We start from the raw sequence: 12,555 nt of genomic DNA, 5'->3' as shown, positions 1-12,555 counted from the left end.
ATGTAAACAGACAATTTATGTTTGTGAAGTATGCTTAAACCACTTTAACCCACAGGCAACTATAGTTGCTGCAGTGTATAATTGTCATTTTCCTTTTGTAAGTATTTTTCTAGATGTTATCCGTGTTTTATTTTCTCAATGACATGCAACAAAACAACCAAATAAAGGATTTCAAGAAATTTATCATGTACACATTTCAAAAAAAAAAAAAGAAAAAGAAAAAAAAAGAACGTAAATTAGTAAATACTTAGAGATTTACAGGTGTCCAAATATGTACTTTTTCATAAATATAATATAGTTATAATTAGCCTTGAACATTAATCATTAAAAAACAGAGAAACTGTAACTTACATTCACTGTATACAGGCCATACAGGTTTAAAAGCCATTGGGGGAAAATCATCATACCCAATGTCCCTCTTTTTTGTGTGTTAAAAAAATAATAATAATAAAAAAGGAAAAAGAAGAAAAAAAAACCTCTTTTGTTTTAACACCATTCAAAAAAAAAGAAAAGTTGTACATTGTTACAAATATTGTTTTCTCTTCATGACTATTACAAAAAAAAAAAAAAAAAAAGTCTTTTCAAAGAGACATTTAAGAGCTGTTGTTTACTGTACAAAGAATAGTCTTTTTTTTATCAGCAGATCTTTTGGACATGTCTACAAAAATAGTAATATTAACATCTGCAGAATCTGAGAGAAAATTAGGACGTATTAGCTACATATTACTACTAGAATATAACACCCTGTTGTTGGATAGCAGACAAATATAGATGGCAAAAATAAACTCCACAAAATCAGCCTCCCTCAGGATTCTTTCCTTTTCTCTCCCTTTTTTTTATATTTATAAAGTATTTATACATCATACACATGTAAAATCTTCCAAATCTGTATGAAAAGTTTCTTCAGTGCCATTTTTGAAACAGAATAACTCTCAACCATTATAATGGGCCACAAGGAAGACCACTGCAGGTTTGGCAGTATCTGTTGATAGAGGGCCTTCCTCCACAGGGTTTGTCTTATCGGGGACCACTGTGGGTCCCACTGAAGCAACCACAAAAGTAAAGTTGTCTGTGCGCCGTCCAGGCCGAAAAGGTTTAGTTGCCTTTGAAGAACTTTTCAGACTGGAACCTCGCTGGGGTTTGTCACAGTTGAGAAGCGCTCTGAAACACCTGTAGAACTAACACAGATACACCCAGACAAACAAATAAAAGGCATTAGAGAGCAACAATGCTGAAATACGTACATGCACATAACAGTCTGCAGGAACGATACACCTGGTGTATCCTGACTAAAATGTTAATAGTACTTCCTACTGTCTAGTTTTACCATAGTTTGCTGATGTTTACCTATGTAAATATGCACTACTTTAACAACAAGACAAGGTGATGTAGCTGTTGTGGAAAAAACAAATAAAGAATAGTAGTCACAGCAGCAATATTTAAAGTTTAAGGCACACCCAACTGGGAACTCTGGAAACAAAAATTAGTTTCCCAGTAGTAAATACAACTTCAATTTCTGACTATAGGAGACTTGTATTTACAATAATTCCGATATCACATGAAGGCAGCATGAGTTCTTAAAATTCTAAGCCTCTATAGTATTGTTGATTTTATTATTTCAATTTAATACTAACCTTTTTCATGTGTGCTTTGTATTAAAGCCACACATCAGAGAGCATAATTTGCATAAGTCTGAAACATTGTATCAAACACTACAGTAAGTTTGTGGTTTATGAATTTTTCTGATTCTCTCAGTGCTTTTATTTTATATGACCTTGCAAATGAAAACATCCACATTCATTTCAATACCTGCACTTCATAAGAGCTGCATACCGCTAATGAGTCATTCCGCCCCTGCTATCAACTAAGAATAAGCCCATCAACCATGGCTGGGCATAGACAACAATTACAGCTCATTTAGGAATTCTGATTAGAAAAGGGCCCTTCTTTTATCCAAACATCCCCATTATCAGAGCTGCCATTTAAAAAAAAAAAAAAAACTGCTATCTTTTTCACAATCAACTTTCTAAATGGTATCAAATTCTCCCTTAATGACTTTTTATGTCTAAACAGAACAATTATGCAATTTGCAATTTAATAATTCCTGATAATGTACACTGGCTCAATCAATTCCATGGATGTAATTAAATGTCTGTGAGTAATATGAAATAATTGTGTACATTCCATTTAGAGTGGAGAAGAAAAAAAGAAAAGGAAAAAGGGTCATTGGTAATGGTAACAAAGGTAAATGACATTAATAAGCAGTGAAATTACATAATAATAACTGGTCAGACCTAAAAAAAGCACAAAGCCAGACCTGACATTTAATGGTGATGTATCAATTAATGGATCTGTTTTTTATGTAACATAAATAACAGATATGCAATTATTCTTGAAGCCTGAAGAAATCAAAACATGCATATTAATTTTTTATTAAACAAAATAACACAGACCATTGATTTGTCAACTTTAGACATTGGAGGACATTGAAAATTGTCAGAAATGAAAAACAAGCTTTTAAATGTAACCTTCTCAATAAGATTCTGCTTTGGACAGTAATTAGTGGTCTTGACTACCATTCAAATGAAAGACCCAGCAAGGTTTGTGATGTCACTTCCCTTAAGAAAACGTAGTGTACTTAGTATACGCTCTCTGCTAAGTATACTTATAGTCAACTACATTTCCTCAAGAAATAGAAAGGTACAATGTTCACACATGATGATCATTCACTATACGTGATTAAAGAGATAAAGGTATAGAAGGATATAAACATCTAGAATTGCACTTCATTAGTAAGAAGAGCATGCACTTCATTTCATGTACAAAGATAAAACAATTTAAAATGTTTAGGGAAAAAGACCCTACAAAAAAACCTAAGTGAGCTTATATCACCTTTCTGTGCTTGTAATAATTTAATGATCAATCTCTGTTGTTTTCTCTCTGTGAGGAAGAAGACAGGTTGCTTGGTGTGTTAAGACCTAACAAGGATCTGAGCCAGTCCATTCATTTTTAAAGTGGAATGGGACATCACTGAACATCACTGATTCATAACACTTCTGATTGGGTCATGGACTCTCACATTTAACTTGATCTGGTCAGAAAAGCCAGAGGCCTGTTTCACATCACATGCGTGAGCAACAGCAGGCTCACAATGTCCTTTAACACTGACAGTGTTTCTGCATTATAACAGAAATATGGAAGCTTGTTTCATGAAAAAGGGAAATGACTTTTTTCAACTGTTTCTTATGTTTTCAATTAGCAATAATCATGCCTCGGATAAACCTCATAGGTTACGACACTGCCACTGCGCAAAGCTTGACTGTTTCTTATGTAAATTTAAATGTGAATTTATTTCTTATTTTATACATCACCTCAACATTTTTTTTTTTTTTTTTTTTTTTTTTACAGGCAGAAAGGGGATTTCATAGAGAATATTAAAGTCAACATGAAACAGAAATTGCAATCATTTTCCCTACTGTTACGTTTATCAGAATAAAATGAGAGAGGAAAAAACATAGGATGGGACTGGATTTTGTCCTTCGAGAATTGATTGATTTTGTTGGATTGTTGTCATTTGTGTCCGTGACAGGTTGCCGGTGCACACATCATCAGAGAAGACATGTCTTTGTAAGGGGAAGTTCATGATTTTGATCAAGGATTATCAGGGCATATGAATTAAAATAAATAAATTAATTAATTAAAATATTTTTTAATATCAGTTTGATTTTGATTTCATGGTGAATTTAAGTTATTATGGGTTATTATGAGTATTTCCATAAGGGGGAGATATACATGCTATTTCACATGCTATTTCATGTACTCTGACTTATTTACACTGTTAAAGAGTTGGATTCTCATGCTAAACATGGCCAAAGTTTCAAAACATGAGTTGGACATATGACGGAGTATTTCTGTGCCAAAAATACTCTTCCAAATCCAATTTTGTGTGATTTCAAGAAGGTCGGAATTCCTTGTACGGGCCCTTCCCCCAGAAGAGCATGCGTGCACACATCGACCAGAGCGAGAGTGTAAGAGCACGGCCATCAACGTGCATTCGGCTTTACGGAAGTCGTCAGCAGTGCTGCACAGGTCACAGGACTTCACGAAATCAACAATGTCACCAAAGAAGTGTGTTTTTGTTTGTAAGGGAAAGATAACCTTGCTTCCCAAAGAACCCAGCTTTAAGTGGAGCTGAGAGTTTTGTGCTCACGCATTACATTGATGCGCTCTCGACATTTGTTATTAAAATAACCATAGAAACTGATAGTTGCAATCACTTTTTTATTGGTTTAAATGAATGGAGAATATCTTGTGTTTTCTGCTCAAGCCCTCAAGATCAGTGCTTATGGTTTCATAAACAAGGCCCAGTTCTACTCTGGATTTACAGATCATTTGAAATTGAAAGATGGAGCGGTCACAGCAATAATGATCCCGGTCATGAGTCGAAACCGCAGGTTGTGAGTAAAACTGCTGTTTTGTTAGCAATAGGTGCCTAAGTGCATATAATGTAAATAACACAAACGTAGTGAACTCATCTTTCACTATACGCTATATTCATTATAGTGATTCAAAAGTTATCCAGGGATAATGCAATGGTGTATTGTGTGTGTTTAGCAGATCATTGATAGCTTACAGATGATAGCTACGCAAAAGCTGGGCGTGCTCGTCACTCTTTAGCTCCGCTCACATGACACGGCTCCCGGCGCTCGGCTGTTTTCGGAAAGACTCGGTACAGCGTATGTATCTTTTATAAATATGGTAAAACTAGCGCCTTTTTGGAGATATGAAGGATGCACTACTACATTATTGGCAGAAACTGTCAATCTCATGTTAAATTTACATATGGACAGCAGCTGAACAGTAGCTATAAACAGCTTAAACAGTTGAGATTTAGTCAGATTTACTGAATATAAACTGCTGTTTGTTAGCCTTAAATTAACACCTTAAACACCTTATATGTGTTGTTGACAAATAGGTTTTTAGAGCATTTTTTCCTCCATAATATCAGTGCTGAAACTACTGCTAGCACCACTCTGTTTACACAAGCAGTATAAATGATGTAGCTTATTATTATGTTCAGTGAAAATGTATTGTTTATGCACCATTTACATATGTGGTGTGAAAAAGACTTGGTATTTGATTGCTTACACTTTCTTGCTGTGACTATTGAGGCTAAAAGAACTTATGGCAATATAAACATCAAATTGTAAAATTTCATACTTATACCTATAAAGAGTAGTTACCACGGTCCTAAAAAGACTATTGTAGACATAACATTACTAATTTATTTATTTCTTCTTCAGATTAATATGGCAATAAAACAATCAAGCGGTAATAGTGTCATGCTTCGGTAGCAATTGGGGGGGTGGGGGGTGGGATTTACACATGAAATTTTCTCTGCATGCTTAGATGAGTTATGAAATACTCAATTTGCAATTTAATATAGCATACATTACTTAATAAAATGAGTTAAGAGGAAATAATAAAGCTTTCCTCTCTCTAGCAACAACTGTCATCCATCATTTAATCTGACAGAAATGCTACTTAATTGGGTCTAATAAAATCTCAGATGTTGAGAACTATTCTACAACTGTGCAAAAGTGATATTAAATATTGATGACTCACCACTTCCAAGAAAATTTTGCTCTCTGAGTCATAAATGTAATGCAAATGTTTTGTCAGGAGCATAGTTTTGCAACATCAGACATTGCAAATATTAAACATTTCTAATATGCATACTATATATGTATATATCTCAGTATTAAAATTAATTCTGCTCTTCATTGGTTTGAAACTGAACCTTACAGTAACCAACAGTTAGTGAAAACTGTGAAATCAATCACTCAAGTCCATCTATACATGCAGTGGATCAAGTTTTGTATCTAACAAATGTTCAAGTCGCAATCATAAAATGTTATGGGAGGAAACACAGGGCCAGACTCACCGGATATGTTCTGTTCCCGCATTCTCTGATGGACGTTGCTGGCCAAGAAAATGTTACTTGAATCTGTACAGCATTTTTAGTCTTCAACTCGCCTCAACTCACAGTTTCCATAGTTACGGGCTGGGAGGAATTGAAGACTGAAAATGACATACAGGAGAATCTTTCTTCGATGACTGGAGTGTGATGAATATCCGGAAACATCACTCAATCCTTCATTTGGATGGATTTGTACCAATCAGAATTTGTATGACATGGAAATCTGTGCATGACTAACCCTTCATGCCAAAAAAAGGAGAAAAAAAATCCATCTTTATGGTTTATTTCAAATGGAGATTATTCCAAAATGCATTCTGAAGCTTCTGAAAAACAACTCTGTAGAAGCTTGTTCTTTCAAAAAATATTTCTGAATAATTATCTGCTATTTATTGTATTTATGCAACAGTTGGTTCCGGTGTAGAACTTCCACCAGACTTAGCCACTGAATTAAATTTCACGTATTACACTCTCAGCTTCTAGATTCACATATGTGGACTGTCTGCCTGCTGTGAACTTGCAAAATGATTGACAGACAGAAAGCTTCTCAATAGCTTTCTGACTGGCTTAACCCAGTTAAATCATAACAGTTTAAAATCAAACAAATTATTGTCAAATAAACACAATCAAAATAATTAAAATAAATATTTTAGTTCTTTACCTGTATGTGACCATTGACCATTAACTGATATCAGAGATCCATGAACATGTGAATGTGCTGTCAAATTGTTGAAATATTAACTTCAACTAGGTTATATATTTTAGGTCAAAGGGGTTTAGCTGACATAAAAGTTTGGGAATTTCTAGGCTGATAAAGAATCTGACCATGGCCTGCGGACATGTTTTATTTTACTTGGTTAGTCAGTCTGACATTGTTTTGAATTATTAGGAGGCAGCACACTCAAGCTCTCTCATATTACTCCCTGTTTTCAGCTCATTTTCAGTCAGACAAACATATCAGTCATTTGAGACTTGAGACTCGCTCTGACCGTACCATTAAATTATATGAGTTAACTGCTACAATCAGATGTCAAATTCACAACATTCAATGTGATTTGGGGACAAAAAAAAGAAAAAAAAGAATTATATATTTACAAATCAGGAGATACTGAATTTCAAATCAAATTCATGAGTTCACCTGCCCATTCAGCCTTGATGGTTAATAGTAAAACGAACTTGGCTTGTCCGTGGAAGAGGCTCAAACCCGAAGCTTGGCTCGAGCTCTGAGTTAACCACCCAATGGAACTGTGCATGAGGAAAGAGAGAATTTGAGGAGGAGATGGGAAGGAGGAGGTTTGGCAGAAAAAAAAAAAAAATTGTCAATGAGATGACGCAATGTTGCAGCTTATATAGTATGCACGTAATGATGATTGACAGGACTGAATGTTTGGGCTCCTCACAAACCTACGTTGGGAACTTCATATAAAGAGGAATGGTATGTTTTGTTTTGTTTTTTTCTGAAATGTAGGAGTAAGAAGTGTTATGATATTATGATTTAGAAGTGAATTTTCCAAAAATAAATACTTGAAAATGTACTTCAATTAAGAAATGGAGTAAAATATTTGTTTCTGTCCACCATTGCTCACTCAAGTCGTTTACAAATCTGATATGTATTCAACTGAGTGTCTATGGACGAATCACAGCTGTTCTGATATTCATTACAACAGCACTCTTGTTCATTTGAAATTGCTTAACTGCATACTGGTCTAGTCAGTTTTATACCTACTACAAGCACAGCAAGCATTGAGGCTAATTGTCATGTGGGTTGGGTTGGGTTTTGGTTCATGTTTATATTGTTCATGTCTTTTATTTTGTAACTTTGCCTTAGTCACGTTTCTTGTTTGCCATGTGCTTCCTTTGCTCCTCTTGTTAGCCTGCCATGTGCTCCCCTGTCTATAGTCTTGTTCGAGATGCATCAGCGCTGCGCAGACCTATTGGCGTATATGGCATCAAAGTACCATGAGACCGTTTGGAGAGCATGCGACTCCTTGTTCTTTTAAATTGCTATAGCGGTACTTTGATGTCATACGCCGATCGGTCTGCGCAGCGCCAATGCATCTCGAACAAGCCATATGTGTCATGTTCTCATTGGTTATTTTGGTCATGTGATTCACAGTTTTGTTTTATGATTGGATTTCTGTTCTGATTGCTCACAGTTGCATTTTTTTTTTTTTGTCATTAGTCCTTGTGTATAAATAGCCCTCATGCCTCCATTGTCTCTTGTCGTGTAACACTGCTGTTGGTGAGCTGAAGTTTGTGGGGGTGTTTTTGTCATATTTATCGTCAAGCCAAATCAAGCCACTTCTTTGTTTATTTTGAATTTGTTTATGTTTTTGTTAATAAACTGCACTTGGGTTCACCAAACTTCAGAATATGCAATTCTTCAGACAGCAGATAAAAGTTGTACAACATATCAGGTCAGAAGATCTGATATGATATTGCATCTGACAAGGGTGACTGAACCGTCTTCAGAGATCTGTCTCAATGACAGACATGACTTTACATGCTTCTCTGCAGTTTCTTTGTTGTCTGTGCTTTTGGTCCATCTGTATGCAACTGGGATGACATCTTTTCTGAACTATTCTGAAGTTTGCTCAACTTGGATTAAAGCAGCTTGCAGTAGATCTGTTCCTTCTAGATAGATATAGACACAGCCAAAGCCTGAGCACTGTGTTCACACTGGAGGAACCATGCTGACAGTGTTGCATTATCATTTATTTCAATAATGTGAAAACAGCACAATCAGTTGTTGGACGAAGCATATCCAAACAATGAGGTAATTAATCAAGCAGGATAAAGGCTGTGTCCTTTTTTTTTCCTCAGTCATTGAAAGACTATAAAGAAGTGAGAGCAAGATGCTTAGAGCTGGACACAAAATTAATTAAGCTCAGCTGAACAAAATGCAATGATATAGTGTCTAAACATAAGTCAAGACAGCAATTTCTGCATTTCCGCTAGATCACCACTTCAACAAGCATAAAAGGATGGTTTTGGGATCTTGCTGATTCATAATCACAGTGACACTGGGAAAAAGAGACTGGATCAAACATAAATGACAGTCAGCATATTCTAACTGTTACATTCAGGAGAATGTAGAGGGTGTTATGGATGGCTGCTAAGGAATTGCTAGGAGGTTACTAGGTTAGGGTATTCTAGGTAATTGGTTGGTGACTTCAAGTCAAAAGACCTAGGACATCAGCATAGCTAGAACCTTTTTAGGGGACATGTTGTGTATTTATTAATTAAGCAAATTTTTCATCCATCATTTCAGCTGAACACTTTCCATTCTAGGTTAAATCAGCAAGGTTAAACTATGGTAAATCAGTCAAAGTCTAGACACAATAACAAGTGCCTAAAAATTGATGCAAAAAAAAGATGCAAACCTAAAAAGGACAGAATGCTCAAGCACACCTGGTTTCTCTCATATTTGCGACGTTGCCTTTTACAGTTCAGTACAGGCATTTTTACAGGCATCAGAACTGCATCTTCTTGCCCAGCACACAGCATTGTTTTGAATGTTTGGTAAGTTCTGTAGCAAAATATACATCATAAAAGCATTTATTTTTTCTTTCTTTTTTTCTTATTTTGAACCAAGAGAACCAAACTACAAGAATGAACACACCCTTAATGATTACGTTAACACTGTCCATATTTGGTAGTGTTGTAGTCAAGACCACCTAATCCGAGACCAAGTCGAGACTAAGACCAATTGTGTTGAGACCAGAATAAGACCAAGGCAAGGCGAGACAGAGTCAAGACCAAGACCAGACTAACACTCCTTAAATTAATAAAGATCCACATTACACGCCTGAGAAATGACTTATTTTGAATCAATACATATAATTAGAATAAGACACTATATAGATCTGTTACAAATCAAATGAAATTATTAACTACAACACCTGTCTTTGCACTGCAGAGGTGGTACAGAAGATGCATCTGAATTGGTAAATTACAAATGCATAAATAATGTTGAGAATAATGTTTTTTAAAAGTTAAATGTTTGTATAAAAGCAATATCATGTTTACAGTCATGCTCAAATTTGTGAAAACAGCTCTCTTGCTCTTGAGATATTGCTTAATTATACCAAATGAAAAAAAAAATCCATATCTCATACTTTACTAATAAAGTATATTTGTGCAACAATAACTTGAATTTTGTAAACATTTGTATTAATTTTGGTGACATTTTTGGCACAATCACCCATTCATTTCTGAACAGGCACAGTAAATAAATCAAATTAGAAATATGTTATTGAATGCATCTGAAGCAGTACGTTTTATATCTAATCACATTAATGATGTAAATAATTACATCAGACAATGCACCGGCAATTTAGTAATATTCCAGCAGTTTTGGTCTTGAAGCTCTTGAATATCTCGAGTCCTCTTAGTCTGAGACCGAGACAAGACCGAGTACAAATGTGGTCGAGACCAAGAAAGATCAAGACCTTCAAAAAATGGTCTCAAGACCAAGACTGATCTCGAGAACTACAACACTAGTATTTGGGATTGACAATCACTTTTACTGTACTTACAGTGAGTCTTGAAATGTTTAATTCATACAGCAGCTCACAATAGCATCTTAAATATGGAGTCAAACCCATATTCTATCCATCACCTGTAACCACAGTGACAGTGAATAAAGTAATAGCAAAAATGGCGACGTCCATAAAACTGGAAAGTGTTATCACATTTAACACAACAAGATTTCAGTCAAGGCGCAGGTTCATCCATCAAATATTAATTAACTGACAGCAGCTTGACAGAGCACTTGAGTCGTGTACAGACCACAAAACTGACGAGTAGTTGTGTAGACAACTACAAGGGCTGCGTTTCCCGAAAGCATTGCTTGTCAACTACTAAAGTTCCTTTAATTTTTAACATAGTTCAGTTACTTATTGTTTCTCAAAACTATAGTCCCAACAAACATTCGCAAACAGCAACAAACGTATGGTTATAAGCATAGTTTCCTGTTATTTTGACGTGTGCATGAACGGTCATGTGACGTGTTTTTGTTTGTGTAATATAGACGGAGATAGTTTCTGAAACGCTGTGGAAATGCCAATGTAGACGAGGATCGTTTTCATTTTAAAATGACGTTTTAAAATGAAAACGATCCTCGTCTACACTGGCACTAGTGTAAATGGAGCATTAGAGGGAGGATGTACTAGTGTTCCATTCTGTATCAACATGGAATGTGTAAGTGCATATTGTGCTCTTTGGTTCATACACAACACTAGGCAGGACAAATGACAAACTCCATCAATCATACCAGAGTTTGGTGCCTAGAGTGAAACATATCTGGGATTTAGAGTAAGTTAAGCATGTCTCTGATGTGATTTTTCAGACTGCAGAGCTGACAGACTGTTTATGACCTTTGCATGGCATTCCATCTTACTCCAGTGAGACCTGCTTTCTTGCATTGAGACAACCCAGTGGTGTACTCCACAAGAGGAAAAAAACATACTTGCCCTAAAAACCATCTCTCAGAGCCAAACAGAGACAACTTTATTGAGTTAGAGGAGTGTTAAAGTAGTCTACCTTCTCCTCAGTTGGCAGAAGCTTGAACTGCCTGCATAAATAGTAGGTCCCTAAATACATGTGGAAAGGACAGGCTGCTATTTACCTTGTTCATCAGTGCCACATGGCAAAACTGACACTTTGACGGATGGTGCAAAAAGCACAATGAATTGGATTGTTTCACATGAGAGTAGGCCAGTAAACCAGTCGCATCACTTTTATCAAACTGACAGTGTAGATGGATTGGACCACAACATCCCTGGCACCCACTTTCTGGAGACTCTGAAAACATCAATGAATTGCTCAATGGAGATACTTTCTGTTCATGCTGGCAAGCAAAAATCTGGAGAATCAGTCAGTTTTGAGCAAGCCCACACAGGATGTATACACAGAAAAATTTTGAGCAAGAAAAAAAGAAAAAGATTTTACAAGGATTTTAATCTTCAGTGTGCTACACATGGTTGTCCAGCAATCATAATTGAATTGAGAATGCCTTTTTCCTGAATTAAGCTAGCAAATGGGGTTCTGAATTGTAAGCTGAAGTAGATAAGTATGTTACAGAGCCCCATGTTTGTCTTCCCCTGTGACCTAGTTTCCCCGTTCTGTTGATTAGTTCATTTGATTCACCTGTGTCTTGTTAATCATCCCATCACCTTGTTTAGCCCCCCTTGTTAGTCATCTGTATTTATACCCTGTGTTCCCATTCACTCCTTGTCCGTTCTCGTTGTTGTCAGATGCTAGTTTGGTGTACTTTGCCTTTGTTTATATTAAAGTCTTATATGTTTGTGGAAATCTGTTATCTGCCTCATCTCTACACCACCAGCCGTAACAGAAGAACGGACCAATACAGTTTTTGCCGCGATTTTCTTTTTGTTTGTTTTTTCCCCTTTCTCCGTCACCATGGACCCTGCTGTTGCCCTTTTGTGCCTGGAGCAGAGGGACCGCTCCCTGGAATCACACACCCTGGATTTTTTGGAGTTGGCGTGCCTCACACACTATCCAGACCGCTCGCTCTGCGTGTTCTACATCTCCAGCCTTAGTGAGCGGTCCCGGGC

At 36.2% G+C, this 12,555-nt stretch overlaps 1 protein-coding gene and 1 pseudogene across 1 annotated transcript in view; both read right to left on the bottom strand.

Moving 5' to 3' along the window:
- Nucleotides 1–932: 932 nt before the first annotated feature.
- tmtopsa (teleost multiple tissue opsin a) overlaps nt 933–12,555 on the bottom strand; it is a 142,639-nt gene continuing 131,016 nt past the window's right edge. The window contains exon 4 of the mRNA XM_067363206.1: nt 933–1,178. Within this exon, the coding sequence (XP_067219307.1) occupies nt 933–1,178 (246 nt within the window). The remainder of the gene's footprint in view (nt 1,179–12,555) is intronic.
- On the bottom strand, nt 3,238–3,316 carry LOC137003947 (U4 spliceosomal RNA; annotated as a pseudogene).

This window comes from Chanodichthys erythropterus, chromosome 16 (genome assembly GCF_024489055.1).
Source record: "Chanodichthys erythropterus isolate Z2021 chromosome 16, ASM2448905v1, whole genome shotgun sequence".
NCBI classification, from domain to species: domain Eukaryota; kingdom Metazoa; phylum Chordata; class Actinopteri; order Cypriniformes; family Xenocyprididae; genus Chanodichthys; species Chanodichthys erythropterus.
This window is presented reverse-complemented; position numbering and strand designations above follow the sequence as displayed.